The sequence below is a fragment of the Elephas maximus genome, chromosome 5 (assembly GCF_024166365.1).
Source record: "Elephas maximus indicus isolate mEleMax1 chromosome 5, mEleMax1 primary haplotype, whole genome shotgun sequence".
Taxonomy (NCBI): domain Eukaryota; kingdom Metazoa; phylum Chordata; class Mammalia; order Proboscidea; family Elephantidae; genus Elephas; species Elephas maximus.
In genome coordinates, this window is record NC_064823.1 from 86,165,046 (window position 1) to 86,186,427 (window position 21,382).

Consider the following 21,382-nt stretch of genomic DNA (forward strand, 5'->3'; position numbering starts at 1 on the left):
TTTGTTTTTTGTTTTTATGCCACTGGCTTGTTGATGCTCTAAACTTGGGCTTACTATCTGTTTAACAGTGTTGAGATTGTGACTTAAACTACGCCTTGCTCTTTGACCTTTCCTGAGCATGAGGATAAGCGTTGGTGCTTTGGAAAAAACAAATTCTCGGGCCCCATCTTTGATCTACTGAATCAGAATTTCTGGATTATGCAGCCCAAGCATTTTTTATTTTTATATACTCTATGAGTGGTACTGTTGCAAAACTAGGCTCAAGAACTGCTAGGTAAGAGAAAGCAAACCAATGAAGAAGACAGTCTTAGGCTGGAGAAGCAAAACCAGTAAAGTCAACCTTAATGACTTTGATGGAGTAAAGCTTTCGGGACCTTCTTCATTTGCTGAAGTGGCACAACTTAAAATGAGAAGAAACAGCTGCAAACATCCGTTAATAATTGGAATCTGGAATGTATGACGCATGTATCTAGGTCACCATTATCAATGGTTATTTGCAGGGAAAAGCAGGTGGGTGTAGTCACCTGGAGAGCTTTTTCAAATGTCCTCTCTCATTCTCAGAGAGGCTAGTAACTCCGTGGCTGAAAGCAGACAAAAACAGTACATTTATTGATGAAACTTTTATTTTTGTTCTACTATGAAGGAGGGTCATTAATTAACATAAATAAGACCCTGTGCTTGCCTTTAACTATAATTATGCATCTTGTCATATTGACTGATCATCTCATGGAGTCTCTAGCATAGACAGTTGGTTGCTGATGAGAATTTTTAAACTACAGAGTAAAATATTTTACTGAATTTCAAAAAAAAAAAAAAAAAACTCCCCTTTTTTCATCTCCCATTCCAGACCTCAGCATTGTCTGTCAAGTCCTGTGAAAGTGACTCTCCATTCCCGGTGCACCCAGGAACTGCTGAGTGCTGTACCGAAGAGGGCCTGGAACGAAAGCTCTGTATGGCTGTCCTGAAACACCAGCCACAAGAATTTCCTACCTATGTAGAGCCAACGAATGATGAAATATGTGAAGCATTCAGGAAAGATCCCAAGCAATTTGCCGATCAGTAAGCTGCTTTCATCATAAGTAAAATTTTAAGTCATAAAATATCAAAAATGGGTCTAATCTAACCTCCTCCTCTGTATTAACACCTCTACATCAACCCAGCTGGTGATTTCTATTTGGACTGTTACAATAACAGGGAACTTGACTATCATTCAGCGTAGCCCATTTCCTGTTAGCGCTGATAATAATGAATATCTTTCTCAGAGAAATGAAGCCAGCTCCCAAAACTGTTCCTAGTTCTATTATCTGAAGCAGCATCACTTGGATTGCCTCTCCACAATGACGTATTTTCACATATTTGTTAGCATCTGTTGTGATTCCCCTGTGCTAAGGATCCTTGTGTACTGTATATGAAAGAATTAATTTTATTACTGTGCTCATTTTAAGACTTAACTTCCAGGAAAGCATAACTGTCTTAGTTATCTAGTGCTGCTGTAACTGCAATACCACAAGTGGATATCTTTAACAAAGGGAAATTCATTCTTTCACAATTTAGGAGGCTAGGAGTCTGAATTCAGGGTGCCAGCTCTGGGAAAGATTTTCTCTTTCAGCTCTGGGGGAAGGTCCTTGTCATCAATCTTCCCCTGGTCTAGGAGTTTCTCAGCTCGGGGACCCTAGGTCAAAAAGACGTACTCCACTCCGGCTGTTGTTTCTTAGTGGCAGGAGGTCCCTCTCCTCTCTGCTCACTTCCCTCTTTTATATCTTGAAAATGATTGACTCAAGATACAACCTACTCCTGTAGTTTGTATTCTGCCTCATAAACGTAACTGCTTCTAATCCTGCCTCATTAACATCATAGAGGTTAGGATTTACAACACACAGAATTATCAGATCACAAAATGGAGCAGAAAACAATATTGGGAATCATGGCCTAGCCAAGTTGGACACATATTTTTGGGGGACACAATTCAATCCATGACCATAACAAACTACTTTTTTTTTTGTTCATTCCTATAGCATATTTATTGCTAGAAACAGTTGTGAATGTGATATATGTTGTGCTACATAAGTAAGCATGTAACTTTGAGCTTCTTACTGTTTAACATGCCTAAATACCCAGAATATACATTGATTTTTTTACGTTAGACTTTGGAGGTCATAAAAATGAATAAAAATGGGGGAAAATTCAATTTAATATGTTTTCAAAAATTAAAAGCAATGCCATTCAAAGCAACTTTAAATGTGTGAAAAAAGTTACAATTTTATAAAAATTTGATTGGTTTTCCCATCCTTGTAAATTTTCAGAAAAGATTTTGCATAAGATTACAAAGTTATTTAAAAAAAATTATAGAGACTTATTCTCCAAAAAATTAAAAAGTACTCTTTCAACAAACGGAGCCTGGTGCCACAGTGGTTAAGAGCTACAGTGAACTACAGCTGCTAACCAAAAAATCAGCAGTTCCAATCTACCGCCACCCCTTGGAAATCCTATGAGGCAGTTCTACTCTCTCTTAGAGGATTACTGTGAGTCAGAATTGACTTGACAGTAACAGGTTCTTTCAACAAATAAGTAAACCTATACCTAACAATTGTCTAGGATAGTAAGCTGAGGTAGATAATGAAGGGTAAGTCCATGAATTACATTTGTTTTAATTTATTCAGTCAACATCAAAAAGCAGCTACTGTGGGCCATGCACTTGGCCAAAGGCTAAGTAAGTAAAAGGACAAATAGCTCCTCCACTCAAGCAGATCACAGGGGAATTTAGGGAGGAATGTATTTTTTAAATTAAAATATTAATTAAAAATTACTTCAGAATTATAACTTCTTCTAAATCCTTGGTGATTTTTAGATGTTAAAACCATAAACTCATGTAACATGCATCTTTTCGCCATCAAAATGCTTCTGAAAAAGATTTGTTTTGACAATCCTCCTATTTTTTTTCCCACAGATTTATATACGAATATTCCATTAATTATGGACAAGCTCCTCTACCACTTTTAGTCAGTTATGTCAAGAGTTATCTATCTATGGTAGGGTCCTGCTGTACTTCCTCGAGCCCAACTGTATGCTTTTTGAAAGAGGTAGGTACCAGTTTATTTTATATAACCAGTAAGTCAATTCCAACTCATATGTGACCCCACATGTGTCACAGTACAACTGTACTCCACAGGGTTTTCAATGATTGAGTTTTTGGAAGTAGATTGCTAGGCCTTTCTTCTGAGATACTTTTGGACACACTTGAATCTCCAACCCTTCAGTTAGCAAATGAGCTCATTAATTTTTTGCACCACCCCGGGGCTTCATTTATTATATTGTGGTATTGTTGTTAGGTGCCGTAGGGTCAGTTCTGATTCATAGAGACCCTATGTACAAAAGAACAAACCACTGCCCATCCTGCACCATCCTCACAATTGTTGCTATGCTTGAGCTCATCTTTGCAGTCACTGTGTCAATTCATCTTGTTGAGAGTCTTGCTCTCTGTCACCAGCCCTCTGCTTTACCAAACATGGTGTCCTTCTCCAGGGACTGATCCCTCCTGATAAACTGTCTGTTTTAGTCATCTAGTGCTGCTATAACAGAAATACCACAAGTGGATGGCTTTAACAAAGAAAAATTTATTTTCTCACAATCTAGTAAGCTGGAAGTCCAAATTCAGAGGTCAGCTCCAGGGCAAGGCTTTCTCTCTCTGTTGGCCTTCTCATCAATTTTCCTCCGGCCTAGGAGCTTCTCAGGCGCAGGGACCCAGGGTCCAAAGGACTCATTCTGCTCCCAGCAGTGCTTTCTTGGTGGTATGAGGTTCCCCATTCTCTGCATGCTTCCCTTTCCTTTTACCTCTTGTAAGATAAAAGGCAGTAGAGGCCACACCACAGGAAAACTACCTTTACATTGGATCAGGGATGTGACCTTAGTAAGGGTGTTACAATCCCACCCTAATCCTCTTTAACATAAAATTACGATCACGAAATGTAGGACTACCACACAATACTGGGAATCAGGGCCCAGCCAAATTGATATACACACTTTGGGGGGGGACATAATTCAATCCATGACAATGCCCAAAGTGTGTGAGACAGAGTCCTACAATCCTCATTTTGAAAGAGCATTCTGGCTGTACATCTTCCAAGACAGATTTATCCATTTTTATAGCAGTCAATATTCTTCCTTGACACCATAATTCAATGGCATCAAATTTATTATATATTATGTTCTAGTTTTTTCTTCTTTTAATGACTTTTTTTTTTTTTTAACTGTGGTGGGAGTTTTGATTCTGGATTCCATATATTTTCTAAAATGCTCCCCTTATATTTTATTATTTGGAAAATGAATAAGCCACCCCTGGAAAAGAAATATCGATAATTTCCTTTGGTCAGAATTCAGTTTTCTATTTATTTAAAAAAAAAAACTGAAATTAATATTCTCTGGTTTTGCCATTCCTGCATGTTACTTTCAATGGAGCTTGACCATCTAATGAGATTCTCTCTCTTGTTTTCTAGAGACTACAGATTAAGCATTTATCACTTCTAACCGTTATGTCAAATAGAATCTGTTCACAATATGTTGCTTATGGAAAGGAGAAATCAAGACTCAGGTAAAAAAATAAATAAACATCATCAGTGTGTTTATCTGTTTGATTCTATACTTTTTTTCCATATTAGGATTTCCTAAGAATACATTTGTAATCGGTGATTACAGTGTGCCCAAACAGCTTATGATTTAATACTCCTCAAAGGGATAGCTTTTTTTTTTCTTTTGTTTATAAAGAATAAGAAACAATAAGGAACAAGACTATGTTGTAAAATATGAGATTTGCTTTTAATGAACATTTTCCATATACTCTCTATACTGAAAAATTGGTAGACCAATAGAAACTATTTCCCCAGTTCCCATATTAGCATATATTACAAAAGAAAAGCTAAACAGATCATTTGTGCCTCACACGTCATTTGCGTTACCTGATTTTCTCTTGGAACGAGACGTCCTGAATTCTTACTTGCTATTAATTTATATATATATATATATATATATATATATATGAAGCTTCCTGCTCTACAGTATTATCTCCTGACCTATTTAAATTTATTAAAATATTTAGCTGTTTCAACTATTTGCAACCTTCACTTTGATGTTTGTATGGCTACTCCTTTACTGTTAACTTCATATTTTAGTTATGATGCTTTCTGTCTTTACGTCTTTGTCATCTCCTCAAACATCTAGATTTTACAGCTTAATCTTTTTAGTGCTTACAGTCCTTTAGCTCTTTCTACTCTGATCCATAAGCTTCTTTTCCTTAAATGGTAATGAAAAACTACCTATTTGTATTGTTGGTCAGTGCGTAACAAGCCTCCCTACAGGGAAAAGAAATTATTTTCATGAGTCCTTTAAAAATAATCTCCCATTAGAACTACACAGACCCATTCTCTCTAGACCTCCCTTTTCATTTTCCTTTTACACCTTCAGTGTGTTGGACCAGTAAAACACAGAAATTTATTTTTAAGTTGCTTAATTAATGATAAATTTATACTAACATCAATGTCTAAGAATTTACCCCAAGGAAATAGTATTGGTGTGAAAAAAGATTTAGCTACAAAATATTCCTGTCACATTGTTTTATATCTGGAAAAAAAAAGGACATTTCCTGAATATCCCTAGAATAGGGCATTACTTAAATTAATCATGGTATATCTAAATGAAACGATGCCATGCAATTTGTTACAATTTTATTGTAAAAGAATATTTAATGATATAGAACTTATTTCTGATATATTAAGTGAAAAGTCAAGTATGAGAATAGTATACAAAAAACCATTGCTGTCAAATCCGTTCTGACTTGTAGTGACCCTATAGGACAGAGAGTAGAACTGCCACATAGGGTTTCCAAAGAGCGGCTGGTGGATTTGAACTGCCAGCCTTTTGGTTAGCAGAGCATAGTTCCATTCATGCATGCAAACCTTATAAAATACTTAACGGTTACACACCAAAATATCAACATTTATTAAACTTGTGGTTTAGGGTGATAGGCCTTTACTCCTTCATTTATTTAATCTGTATTTACTAAGTTAACCTATTAAAATATTTTTCAATGAATGTGGCGGACCACAGAACACAATATTTGCCTTGTGAATAGAGAGACGTGATTGCTTTTCCTTATTTCTGATGTAAATCTAATGTTTTAAAGTCCTGCTTCAAGCATGTAGATCTGTCCAGAAGTGATGCACACAAGTACTTAACATTTGAAAAGATTCACTGGGGCTGTTTTTTTTTTTTTTTTCCTTTAGTCATTTTTTTTGGCACATAGGATCCATAGCATGGTAAATATGCTCCATGCAGCTGTTGAGGCCAGAGTGTTAAAGCTGTGGTATTATTCCTCCAGACTGTGTGCTTATAATGAAACAAAGAAAATTGAGAATGTTGGTTTTTAACAAATTCATTTTTAACTGCTTAGCCATCTCATAAAATTAGCCCAAAAAGCGCCCACTGCTGATATGGGAGATGTTTTGCCACTAGCTGAAGATGTTACTAACATCCTCTCCAAGTGCTGTGAGTCTACTTCTGAGGACTGCATGGCCAAGGAGGTAAGGGCTCCCTCCCTGTTACCATCATCATAGGCCACGCAATGAGGGCTATTTACTGAGTGACACACCAACATGCACCATCTCAATGAATCCTCACGTGTAACCTATGAAATATATTATTACCTCCATTTTACAGATGAGAAAACATAAGATTAGCAAGCCTCAATAATTCGAGGTCACACAGGTTGTAAATATCAGGGTCCACACTCAAGGACAATATTATTTGATTCTCAAGACTTTGGCTGTCCAAAATGATATCTACTAGCCATATATGGCTATTTAAATTGAATTATAATTAATTAAAATTTAATAAAATATAAAATTCAGTTCTTCCATTGCACTAGCCACATTTCAAGTGCTCAATAGTATTGGACAACACAGATACAGGTGACTTCCATCATTGCATAAAGTTCTCTTGGACAGTGCTACATATCATTAAACCATTAGAAGTTATTGATGCTTTTATTATCTTTTATAGTTTGATGTCTTTTCAATTTTTTCACCATTTTTCATTTACGTAATCATTTCAAGTAGATACAAATTTTAACAAGTTTCTAGGAAAAAAGTTTTCAAAACTTGAAAGAACATGAGGTTTGCTTTACATAAAGGTCATACTCCAAGGTCTTATCAACTTCTTTAAGAAAAGATTTGTGTGTTGCCTTGTTTCTTTTCCAATCAAGAATACATTTTCTGTGTTAATAAGTATTTCCCTATAACCTGATTTGTAATGGCTAAATAGAACTCTATCATATATGTCTACTGAATGTATTGAATTATCTACCTAGATATACTGTATTTTTATTTAACTGTTCTCAATTCTTAGATTTAGGTTGTTTTAATTTTTCAGTGTCTTCACAATACTTTAATTAATAGCCTTGTGGCTAAATTTTCCCTTCATTCAAAATAATTTTCTGAGGATAAATTCTTGTATGTGAAATTGTACGTTTCTAAGATTTTTTGTACATTTTGACAAATTACCTTCCAAATATACTGTACCAATTTAGTTTTTGAGAACATTCATACTGACTTTTATAGACACCATGCCAGGGCTTGTGGATGTGTAGTCTTATTTTTAGGTAAACCAATCAGGTAATTAACAATGCACAAACTCACCATTCCTTTTGTAGCTGCCTGAACACACAGTAAAAATCTGTGACAACTTATCCACAAAGAATTCTAAATTTGAGGACTGTTGTCAAGAAAAAACACCCATGGACATTTTTGTATGCACTTACTTCATGCCAGCTGCCCAACCACCTGAGCTGCCAGCTGTTGAGTTGCCCACAAATAAAGAAGTATGTGATAAAGAAAGCACCAAAGCCACAGATCAGTAAGTATAGTAAAAAAATATAGTTAATCAGAAATTTGTTTCCCTTTTAATTTCATCCAGACAAAGGGGAATCATGCTGTGGGGCCAGAATGAGGAAAGATACGGTATAGCTTGGCTTGTAAGCAAAAGGTCTGCAGTTCAAATTTACCAGTCCTCCTTGGAAACCCTAGGGGGCAGTTCTCTGTTTTATAGGGTCTCTATGAGTCGATTTTTTTTTTTTTTTATGAGTCGGGATGGACTCAATGGAAGTGGGGGTGGTATAGCTCAACTCATTTCAAATGCAGACAAAGTACTGTTTATGCTTTTTGTGTATATTCAGTATTTGTTAATTGATTTTGAATGACTTCTTAAAAAGAAAGTAATAACCTATTTTAAATAAAGAACAATTGAATTTTTAATATGGAGAAAGAAGTCCATGGTTTCCAATTCTGCCTCCTCAGATGAGTGTGCATGACCGAAAGAAGTGCCTTAACTGTTCTTTAGTCTCTTCTTAATTGAAAATGGTAAACTTGAGTTTTCGCATTTACTTTACATGCATTTCTCATTAGCAATCGCACTGGTTGCTAATGAGAAATGCATGTGCAAGTAAATGCAAAAACACCTCTATATACCATAAAATGCTGTATATGTGGAAAATATTATTATCATGGCACCAAAAATGCTTATCATATTATTTATCAGTTTAATTATATTACTTCGAATTCAGAGTCACAAATCAAAAGCCTATATTATATCCTACTTTTGGATAATTCAGCATTTTATACAAAAAACAGATAATGAATATAAAGTAGATTCTTCTCAACAGTACTGATATTCCTGACAATCAAATGAAAAAGAAATTAAATAGGATGTAATGGTAAAACTTTATCTGGTTTCATCCAACTAAAAAACATATCTGAAATAAATAAACTATGGTTTCGATATACCATGAGCTACGTACCCCATGAGTATGCATTCTCATGGTGTAAAGTTATTTCACAAATAGGTTGAAGAACCAGATTGGAATATCAATTGCCAATATCAGAGCCCCCCCATGTATCTGTCAGTTTGTCGTACTGTGGGAGCTTGCAGGTTGCTGTGATGCTAGAAGCTATGCCACCAGTATTCAAATACCAGCAGGGTCACCCAAGGCAGACAGGTTTCAGCTGAGCTTCCAGATTAAGACAGACAGTGAAGAAGGACACGGCTGTCTACTTCTGAAAAGAATTAGCCAGTGAAAACCATATGAATAGCAGCAGAATGTTGTCTGACATAGTGCCAAGAAGATGAGCCCCTCAGGTTGGAAGGCACTCAAAAGACAAATGGGGAAGAGCTGCCTCCTTAAAGTCGACCTTAATGATGTGGATGGAGTAAAGCTTTTGAGACCTTCATTTGCTGATGTGGCATGACTCAAAATGAGAAGAAACAACTACAAACATCCACTAATAATCAGAACATGGAATGTATGAATATCAATCTAGGAAAACTGGAAATATTCAAAAATGAAATGGGATGCCTAAACATCAATATCCTAGGTATTAGTGAGAGGAAATGGACTGGTACTGGCCATTTTGAATCAGACAATCATATGGTCCACTACACAGGGAATGAAAATTTGAAGAGGAATGGCTTTGCATTCATTGTCCAAAAGAACATTTCAATATCTATCCTGAAGTACAATACTGTTAGTGATAGGATAATATCCATATGCCTACAAGGAAGACCAGCTAATACAACTATTATTCAAATTTATGCACCAACCACTAAGACCAAACATGAAGAAACTGAAGATTTTTACCAACTTCTGCAGTCTGAAATTGATGGAACATGCAATCAAGATGCATTGATAATTACTGGAGATTGACATGCGAAAGCTGGAAACAAAGAAGAATGGTCCGTAGTTGGAAAATATGTCCTTAGTGACAGAAACGATGCCGGAGATCACATGATAGAATTTTACAAGGCCAATGATTCTTCATTGCAAATACCTTTTTCGACACCATAAATGGTAACTGTACACGTGGGCCTCACAAGATGAAGCACACAGGAATCGAGCTGACTACATCAATGGAAAGAGACAATGGAAAAGCTCAATATCATCAGTCAGAACAAGGCCAGGGGCCAACTGTGGAATAGACCATTAATTGCTCATAGTAAGTTCAAGTTGAAACTAAAGAAAATTAGAACAAATTCACAAAAGCCAAAGTAAGTCCTTGAGAATATCCCACCTGAATTTGGAGATTGTCTTAAGAATAGATTTGACAGGTTTAACGCTAATGACCAAAGACCAGAGGAGTTGTGGAATGATATCAATGACATCATACATAAAGAAAGTAAGAGATCATTAAAAAGAAAGAAAAGACCAAAATGGATGTTAGAAGAGACTCTGAAAGTTGCCCTTGAAAGTCAAGTAGCTACAGCAAAAGGAAGAAATGATGAAGTAAAAGAGCTGAACAGAAGACAGAGTATTATAATGTCATGTGTAGAGACTTGGAGATAGAAAACCAAAAGGGAAGAACACACTCAGCATTTCTCAAGCTGAAAGAACTGAAGAAAAATTCAAGCCTCGAGTTCCAATAGTGAAGGATTCTATGGGGAAAATTGTGAACAATGCAATAAGCATCAAAAGAAGGTGGAAGGAATACACAGTCATGATACCAAAAAGAATTGGTTGATGTTCAACCCTTTCAGGAGGTAGCATATACTCAGGAACCAACGGTACTGAAGAAAGAAGTCCAAGCTGCGCTGAAAGCATTGACAAAAAACAAGGCTGCAGGAATTGACATAATACCAACTGAGATGTTTCAGCAAATGGCAGCTGGGCTGGAAGTGTTCTCTTGCCTACACCAAGAAATTTAGAAGACAGTTACCTGGCCAACCGACTGGAAAAGATCCATATTTATGCCTATTCCCAAGAAAGGTGATTCAGTTGAATATGGAATTATCAAACAATATCATTAACATCACATGCAAGTAAAATTTTGCTGAAGATCATTCAAAAGTGGCTGCAGCAGTACATCAACAGAGAACTGCCAGAAATTCAAGCTGAATTCAGAAGCAGTTGAGGAAACAGAGATATCATTGCTGATGTCAGATGGATCTTGGCTGAAAGCAGAGAATACCAAAAAGATGTGTACCTGTGTTTCATTGACTATCCAAAGGCATTTGACTGTGTGGATCATAATAAATTATGGATAATATTGTGAAGAATGAGAATTCCAGAATACTTAATCATGCTCATGAAGAATCTATAAGTGAATCAAGAGGCAGTTGTTCAAACAGAGCAAGGGGATACTGTGTGGTTTAAAGCCAGGAAAGACGTGCATCATCAAGATTTTATAAAGAGAACATGGCATCACGATTGGAGGAAGAAGTAAGAGGACTTGCACTGCGTAACCTCAGAACCTACTATACAGCTGCAGTAGTCAAAATAACCTGGTACAGGTACAATGACAGATACATTGATCAATGGAACAGAATTGAGAACCCAGATGTAAATCTATACCCCTATGGTCACCTGATCTTTGACAAGGGTCCAAAGTCCATCAAATGGGGAAAAGATAGTCTTTTTAACAAACAGTGTGGGCAAAACTGGATGTCCATCTGCAAAAAAATGAAACAGGACCCATACCTCACACCATACACACACACAAAAAAAAAAAAACTCAAAATGGATAAAAGACCTAAATATAAAGTCCAAAACCATGAAGTTCATAGAAGAAAAGATAGGATAAATTCCAGAGGCCCTAAAACACAGCATTAACAGGATACAAACCACAACCAACAACACACAAACTCCAGAAGATAAGCTAGATAACTAGGATCTTCTGAAAATTAAACACTTATACTCATCAAAAGCCTTTACCAAAAGAGTAAAAAGAGAACTTACAGACTGGGAAAAAAAATTTGGCTATTACAAATCAGACAAAGTCTAATCTCTAAAATCTGTAAGAAAATCCAACACCTCTACAACAAAAAGACAAATAATCCAATTAAAAAATGGGCAAAGGAAATGAACATACACTTCAGCAAAGAAGACATTCAAGCTGCCAAAAGACACATGAGGAAATGCTCACAATCTCTAGCCATTAGAGAAATAAATGCAAATCAAAACCACAATGAGATACCATCTCACACTGGCATTACTGGCATGAATTAATAAAACAAGAAATAACAGATGTTGGAGAGGCTGTGGGGAAATTGGAACTCTTATGCACTGCTGGTGGGAATGCAAAATGATACAACCATTTTGGGAAACGATATGGTGCTTCCTTAGAAAGCAAGAAATAGAAACACCATATGATGCATCAATCCCACTCCTAGGAATATATCCTAGAGAAATAAGACTCATCACATGGACAGACATATGCACACCCATGTTCACTGCAGCATTGTTCACAATAGCAAAAAGCTGGAAACAACCTAGATGCCCACCAACAGATGAATGGATAAAAAAACTATTGAACATACACACATGGAGTATTATGCAATGGTAAAGAACAACAATGAATCTGTGCAGCATCTTATAACATGGATGAATCTGGAGGGTATTATGCTGAGTGAAATAAATCAATCACAAAAGGACAAATATTGCATGAGACCACTGTTATAAAAAATCATGAAAAGGTTTACACACAAAAAGAAACAATCTTTGATGGTTATGAGGGAGGGGAGGGTTGGGGATGGAAAAACACTTAAGAGATAATAGATAAGTGGAAACTTTGATGAAGGGTAATATAGTACACAGTATTGGGGGAGCCAGCACAACCTGTACAAAGCAAGGTCATGAAAGCTCCATACACACATCCAAACTCCCTGAGGGACCGAATTGCGGGGTTAAGGGCTGTGGGGACCATGATCTTGGGGAATATCTAGCTCAACTGGCATAACATAGTTTATAAAGAATAAGTTCTACATTCTACTTTGGTGAGTAGCGTCTGGGGTCTTAAAAGCCTGTGAGCAGGAGGCGGAGCCAAGATGGCAGAACAGACAGACACTTCCAGCAAGCCATCTTTACAACAAAGACCAGAAAAAGCAAGTGAAACGAGTATATTTGTGACAAGCTGGGAGCCCTGAGCTTCAAAGGCAAGCTTAGAAAACGAACCGAGGGGCAGGGGGAGGAAGAGACCGTTCAGAAGTGGAGAGGAGTTACTGGACCTGAATCACAGGGAGCCCTCAGGCACCATTCCCAGAGCGGCTGTGGTGAGCCAGCACTAGTGTTCGGCCGCCGTTTCCTCAGGGAGAAGCAGCCGACCACACAGCCCATTTACACCTCCAGAACCTGAGGAGAACGTCACTGTCAGCAAAAGCTAAGCCTGTGCATATATTTTACTGCGCCCCCCCACCCCACCCCCAAGCCGACTTCACAGACTGAATTCCCTGGGCCTGAAATAGGCCCTGTTGAGCACCTAGAGCCATCCTCCCAACCTTGGTGAAGGAAAAAATTTGCATTTGGGGGAAAAGATAATTTGCTAGCTCCACTAACTGGGGGAGGTCAGGACAGAAGAAGCTCCTGTCCAGGCATAAACCGTCCATGGACTTTGAGCACCGTTCCCTTCTGCATGGACCTGTGTGGGCCTATTTCGGGAGAATAGGCCCTTATTGGCAGACACCAACCATTTCAGCTGTGTGGTGGTGAGGTTGGTGTTTGATGTTTGACATTGCTTTGCCTATTAAATACGGTCCCCACCTACCCACATCAGGGACCTAAGGACTGGTAGCTCCTCTCAGGTCACCCAGCCACCTGCGACAGGGGTCCAAAGATAACTGGTACCTCCTAGTCCTTACAACCAAAAACTTTGGGTGCCCATACTCCATCTGAAGAACCCACCCACCTGCATGCTCTAGGGAACAGGGACGAACTTTCCTCAGAGACACTCAGGGGTTGCTTCTCAGCCCCCTGCCTTGTTCAGAGCATGACCCCTGCTGCAATCAGATACCGGTATATATGCCAATCACCCCTACCCCTCTAAGACAGTAGAACAGAGCCTGTACCACACACTTGATGATCAGCTACCTGGAAATCTGAGCTGAATTCATACAAAAAAACTGAATGGACTCCTAGGCTAATATACCTGATAACAGCTCTAGCCAGCTGGGGACAGGACACCAGAGCTCCAAAGGTGAAAATAATCAAGCTAGCTCACTCAAGCAACCCATAGGGGTACACCAAAACAAAACAAAGCAATAAGCTATGGCACAGTAACCAAGCATAAAATAATACAATAACTTATAGATGGCTCAGTGACAACAGTCAATATCAAGTCACATAAAGAAACAGACCATGATCACCCCAGCAGGCTCTCAAAACAAAGTTTCCACGGATCTTCTAGATGCACGTGCATTCCTGGAATTACCAGAGGCAGAATACAAAAGTTTAATATACAGAACCCTTCAAGACATCAGGACGGAAATGAGACAATACGCAGAACAAGCCAAGGAACACACAAACAAAGCAATTGAAGAAATTAGAAAGGTTATTCAGAAACAATGAAAAGTTTAAAAAGCTGGAAAAATCCATAGACAGGCAGCAATCAGAAATTCAGAAGATTAACGATAAAATTACAGAAGTAGATAACTCAGTAGAAAGTCAGAGGAGCAGAATTGAACAAGTAGAAGCCAGAATTTCTGAACTCAAAGATAAATCACTTGCCACTAATATATCTGAAGAAAAATCAGATAAAAGAATTTAAAAAGATGAAGAAACCTTAAGAATCATGTGGGACTCTATCAAGAGAAATAACCTATGAGTGATTGGAGTACCACAACAGAGAGGGATAACAGAAAATACAGAAAGAATTGTTGAAGATTTGTTGTCAGAAAACTTCCCTGATATAAAGAAAGATGAGAAGATATCTATCCAAGATTCTCATCGAACTCCATATAAGGTAGATCTGAAAAGAAAGTCACCAAGACATAATATAATCAAACTTGCCAAAACCAAAGATAAAGAGAGAACTATAAGAGCAGCAAGGGATAAGCAAAAAGTCACCTACAAAGGAGAGCCAATAAGAATAAACTCGGACTACTCGGCAGAAACCATGCAGGCACAAAGGCAATGGGATGACATATTTAAAAAATTGAAGGAAAAAATTGCCAGCCAAGAATCATATATCCAGCAAAACTGTCTCTTAAATATGAAGGTGAAATTAAGACATTTCCAGATAAACAGAAGTTTAGGGAATTTCTAAAAACCAAAGCAAAACTACAAGAAATATTAACGGGAGTTCTTTGGTTAGAAAATCAATAATATCAGGTATCAACCCAAGAGTAGAACACTGGGCAGAGCAACCAGAAGTCGACCCGAACAGGGAAATACAAAAAAACAAAGCAATATTATAAAATAAAAATAAAAAGCTCAAAACAGGGTAACAGTGATCTCGTTATATAAAAGAAGGCAAGATCAGAACAATAAAGAGGGACTAAGAAATGTAATCATGCACCTTCCATGTGGAGAGAAAGGTACGGCAACACAAAGAAATAAAAGTTAGGTTTAAATTTAGAAAAATGGGGGTATAAAATAAGGTAACCACAAAGGAGACAAACTATCCTACTCATCTAAATAAAATACAAGAAAAAAAGAGACTCAGCAGAAACAAAATCAACAACAACAAATATGAGGAAAGGACAATATATAATCTACTCAGCACATAAGTTTAAGTGGGAAAAAGAAACTGTCAACAACACACACAAAAAAAGACATCAAAATGACAGAACTAAATTCATACCTATCCATAATTACCCATAATGTAAATAGACTAAATGCACCAATGAAGAGACAGAGTGGCAGAATGGATTTAAAAAAAAGATCCGTCTATATGCTGCCTACAAGGGACACACCTTAGACTTAGAGACACAAACAAACTAAAACTCAATGGATGGAAAAAAATATATCAAGCAAACAACAATCAAAAAAGAGCAGGAGTGGCAATATTAATTTCTGACAAAATAGACTTTAAAGTTAAATCCATCAGAAAGGATAAGGAAGGACACTATATAATGATTAAAGGGACAATACACCAAGAAGATATAACCATATTAAATATTTATGCACCCAATAACTGGGCTGCAAGATACATAAAACAAACTCTATCAGCACTGAAGAGTGAGATAGACAGCTCCACAATAATAGTAGGAGATTGCAACACACCACTTTCGGTGAAGAACAGGTCTTTCAGAAAGAAGCTCAATAAAGACATGGAAGATCTAAATGCCACAATCAACCAACTTGACCTCGTAGACATATACAGAACACTCAACCCAACAGCAACCAACTATACTTTCTTTTCTAGTACACATGGAACATTCTCTAGAATAAACCACATATTAGGTCGTAAAGCAAGCCTTAGCAGAATCTAAAACATTGAAGTATTACAAAGTATCTTCTCTGACCATAAGGCCATGAAAGTGGAAATCAATCACAGGAAAAGCAGGGAAAAGAAATCAAACACTTGGAAACTGAACAATACCCTGCTCAAAAAAGACTGGATTAGAGAAGACATTAAGGATGGCATAAAGAAATTCACAGAATCCAGTGAGAATGAAAACACTTCCTATCAGAACCTTTGGGACACAGCAAAAGCAGTGCTCAGAGGAGAATTTATATCAATAAATGCACACATCCAAAAAGAAGAAAGGGCCAAAATCAAAGAACTATCCCTACAACTTGAACAAATAGAAAGAGAGCAACAAAAGAAACCCACAGGTGCCAGAAGAAAACAATAAAAATTAAATCTGAACTAAATGAAATAAAAAAACAGAAAAACAATTGAAAGAATTAACAAGACCAAAAGCTGGTTTTTTGAGAAAATCAACAAAATTGATAAAACACTGGCTAAACTGACAAAAGAAAAACAGGAGAGGAAGCAAATAACCTGAATAAGAAATCAGATGGGTGATATTACAACAGACCCAACTGAAATTAAAAGAATCATATCAGATTACTATGAAAAATTGTACTCTAACAAATTTGAAAAGCTAGAAGAAATGGATGGATTTCTAGAAACACACTTCCTACATAAGCTAACACAAACAGAGGTAGAACAACTAAATAGACCCATAACAAAAGAAGAGATTGAAAAGGTAATCAAAAAACTCCCAACAAAAAAAAAACTCTGGTCTGGACGGCTTCACTGCAGAGTTCTACCAAACTTTCAGAGAAGAGTTAACACCACTACTACTAAACGTATTTCAAAGCATAGAAGATGACAGAATACTCCTAAACTCATTCTACGATGCCACCATATCCCTGATATCAAAATCAGGTAAATACACCACAAGAAAAGAAAATTATAGACCTATATCCCTCATGAACATAGATGCAAAAATCCTCAACAAAATTCTAGCCAATAGAATTCAACAACATATCAAAAAAATAATTCACCATGACCAAGTGGGATTCATACCAGGTATGCAGGGGTGGTTCAACATTAGAAAAGCAATTAATGTAACCCACCACATAAATAAAACAAAAGACAAGAATCACATGATTTTATCAATTGATGCAGAAAAGGCATTTGACAAAGTTCAACACTCATTCACGATAAAAACTCTCAGCAAAATAGGAATAGAAGGAAAATTCCTCAACATAATAAAGGGCATTTATATAAAGCCAACAGCCAACATCATCCTAAATGGAGAGAGCCTGAAAACATTTCCATTGAGATCGGGAACCAGACAAGGATGCCCTTTATCACCACTCTTATTCAACATTGTGCTGGAAGTCCTAGCCAGAGCAATTAGGCTAGATAAAGAAATAAAGAGCATCCAGATTGGCAAGGAAGAAGTAAAAGTATCTCTATTTGCAGATGACGTGATCTTATACACAGAAAACCCTAAGGAATCCTCCAGAAAACTACTGAAACTAATAGAAGTGTTCAGCAGAGTATCGGGATACAAGATAAACATACAAAAATCAGTTTGATTCCTCTACATCAACAAAAAGAACATCAAAGAGGAAATCACCAAATCAATGCCATTTACAGTAGCCCCCAAGAAGATAAAATACTTAGGAATAAATCTTACCAGAGATGGAAAAGACTTATACAAAGAAAACTACAGTACACTTCTGCAAGAAACCAGAAGTGACTTACATAAGTGGAAGAACATACTTTGCTCATGAGTAGGATAGAATAGACATTATAAAAATGTCTATTCTACCAAAAGCGATCTATACATTTAATGCAATTCTGATCCAAATCTCAATGACATTCTTTAATGAGATGGAGAAACAAATCACCAACTTCATATGGAAGGGAAAGAGGCCCCGGATAAATAGGGCATTACTGAAAAAGAAGAACAAACTGGGAGGCCTCACTTTAGACCTGATTTTAGAACCTATTATACCGCCACAGTAGTCAAAACAGCCTGGTACTGGTACAACAGATACATGGACCAACAGAACAGAATTGAGAATCCAGACATAAATCCATCCACGTTTGAACAGTTGATATTTGACAAAGGCCCCAAAACAGTTAAATGGGGAAAAGACAGTCTTTTTAACAAATGGTGCTGGCATAACTGGATATCCATCTGCAAAAAAATGAAACCTCACTCCATGCACAAAAACTAACTCAAAATGGATCAAGGACCTAATTATAAAATCTAAAACAATAAAGATCATGGAAGAAAAAATAGGGACATTAGGAGCCCTAATACATGGCATAAACAGTATACAAAACATTATAAAAAAATGTAGAAGAAAAACTAGATAACTGGGAGTTCTTAAAAATCAAACACCTATGCTCATCCAAAGGCTTCACCAAAACAATAAAAAGACTACCTGCAGACTGGGAAAAAGTTTTTAGCTATGACATTTCTGATCAGCGTCTGATCTCTAAAACCTACAGGATACTGCCAAAACTCAACTGCAAAAAGACAACCCAATTGAAAAATGGGTAAAAGATATGAATAGACACTTCACTAAAGAAGACATTCAGGTAGCTAAGAGATATATGAGGAAATTGTTCACGATCATTAGCCATTAGAGAAATGCAGATCAAAACTACAATGAGATTCCATCTCACTCCAACAAGGCTGGCACTAATCCAAAAAACACAAAATAATAAATGTTGGAGAGGCTGTGGAGAGATTGGAACACTTATACACTGCTGGGGCGAAGGTCAAATGGTACAACCACTTTAGAAATTGATTTGGCGCTTCCTTAAAAAGCTAGAAATAGAACTACCATATGATCCAGCAATCCCACTCCTCGGAATATATCCTAGAGAAATAAGAGCCTTTACACAAACAGATATATGCACACCCATGTTTATTGCAGAACTGTTTACAATAGCAAAAACATGGAAGCAACCAAGGTGCCCATCAACAGATGAATGGATAAATAAATTATGGTATATTCACACAATGGAATACTACGCATTGATAAAGAACAATGAGGAACCCGTGAAACATTTCATAACATGGAGGAACCTGGAAGGCATTATGCTGAGTGAAATTAGTCAGTTGCAAAAGGACAAATTTTGTATAAGACCACTATTATAAGAACTTGAGAAATAGTTTAAGCTGAGAAGGAAACATTCTTTTGTGGTTACGAGAGGGGGGAGGGAGGGAGGGTGGGAGAGGGGTTTTCACTAATTAGATAGTAAATAAGAACGACTTTAGGTGAAGGGAAAGACAGCACACAATACAGGGGAGGTCAGCACAACTGGATTAAACCAAAAGCAAAGAAGTTTCCTGAATAAACTGAATGCTTCAAAGGGCAGCGCAGCAGGGGCAGGGGTTTAGGGACCATGGTTTCAGGGGACATCTAAGTCAATTGGCATAATAAAATCTATTGAGAAAACATTCTGCATCCCACCTTGAAGAGTAGCGTCTGGGGTCTTAAACACTAGCAAGCAGCCACCTAAGATGCATCAGTTGGTCTCGACCCATCTGGATCAAAGGAGAATGAAGAACACCAAAGACACAAGGCAATTACAAGCCCAAGAGACAGAAAGGGCCACATAAACCAGAGACTACATCATCCTGAGACCAGAAGAACTAAATGGTGCCCTGCTACAACCGATGACTGCCCTGACAGGGAACATAACAGAGAACCCCTGAGGGAGCAGGAGGGCAGTGGGATGCAGGCCCCAAATTCTCATAAGACCAGACTTAATGGTCTGACTGAGACTGGAAGGACCCTGGTGGTCATGGCCCTCAGACCTTCTGTTGGCCCAGGACAGGAACCATTCCCAAAGCGAACTCTTCAGACATGGATTGAATTGGACAATAGGTTGGAGAGGGATGCTGGTGAGGAGTGAGCTTCTTGGATCAGGTGGACACTTGAGACTATGCTGGCATCTCTGGCCTGGAGGGGAGATGAGAGGGTGGAGGGGGTTACAAGCTGGCAAAATGGACACAAAAAGAGAGAGTGGAGGGAGAGAGCGGGCTGTCTCATTATGGGGAGAGTAATTGGGAGTGTGTAGCAAGGTGTATCGGAAAACCTGGTGGCGTAGTGGTTAAGTGCTACAGCTGCTAACCCAAGGGTCAGCAGTTCAAATCCGCCAGGTGCTCCTTGGAAACTCTACGGGGCAGTTCTACTCTGTCCTATAGGGTCACTATGAGTCGGAATCGACTTGACGGCACTGGGTTTGGTCTTTTTTTTTTTTGTGAGCAAGGTGTATATGGGTTTTTCTGTGAGAGACTGACTTGATTTGTAAACTTTCGCTTAAAGCACAATAAAAATTATTTTAAAAAAGTGGAAAAATATGGTAAAAAAAGAAAGAAAGATCAGACTTGCTGTCCTGACAGAGACTGGAGAAGTTCTGAGAGTATGGCCCCCGCACACCGTTCCAGCTCAGCAATTAGGTCACTCCTGAGGTTCATCCTTCAGCTAAAGACTGAACAGTCCCGTGGAACAAAACAAGACTAAAGGGGTGCTCCAGCCCTGGGGCAGGGACTGGAAGGCAGGAGGGAACAGGAAAGCTGGTAATAGGGAAACCAAGGCTGAGAACGGAGAGTGTTGACAGGTCATGGGGTTTTTAAGCAATGTCATAGAACAATGTGTGTACTAACTGTTTGATAAGAAGCTAGTTTGTTCTGTAAACCTCCATCTAAAATGCAGTAAAAAAAATCTTTAAAAAATGAAAAAAAAATTGGAGGGAGACTCATTAACAACATGGGTTATGCAGATGACATAGTCTTGCTTACTGAAAGTGAAGAGGACTTGAAGCACTTACCAATGAGTATCAAAGACTACAGACAAGTATGGATTTCACCTCAACATTAAGAAAACAAAAATCCTCACAACAATAAGCAATACCCTGATAAACAGAGAAAAGATTGAAGTTGTCAAGGATTTCATTTTATTTGGATCCGTAATCAACACCCATGGAAAAAGCAGTGAAGAAATAAAAAAGACGCATTGCATTGGGTAAATCTGCTGCAAAAGACCCCTTTAAAGTGTTGAAAAGCAAAGATGTCACCTTGAAGACTAAGGTGTACCTGACACAAGCCATGGTGTTTTCAATTGCTTCATATGTATGTGAAAGATGGACAA

The 21,382-nt window shown here is 37.7% G+C and overlaps 1 protein-coding gene across 1 annotated transcript in view; it reads left to right on the plus strand.

Annotated features, from left to right (window-relative positions):
• Window positions 1–21,382, plus strand: part of GC (GC vitamin D binding protein) — a 107,590-nt gene that overhangs the window by 39,406 nt on the left and 46,802 nt on the right. Inside the window, exons 6-10 of the mRNA XM_049885284.1 lie at window positions 848–1,059; window positions 2,948–3,080; window positions 4,494–4,588; window positions 6,443–6,572; window positions 7,700–7,902. Coding sequence (XP_049741241.1) covers window positions 848–1,059; window positions 2,948–3,080; window positions 4,494–4,588; window positions 6,443–6,572; window positions 7,700–7,902 — 773 coding nt within the window. The remainder of the gene's footprint in view (window positions 1–847; window positions 1,060–2,947; window positions 3,081–4,493; window positions 4,589–6,442; window positions 6,573–7,699; window positions 7,903–21,382) is intronic.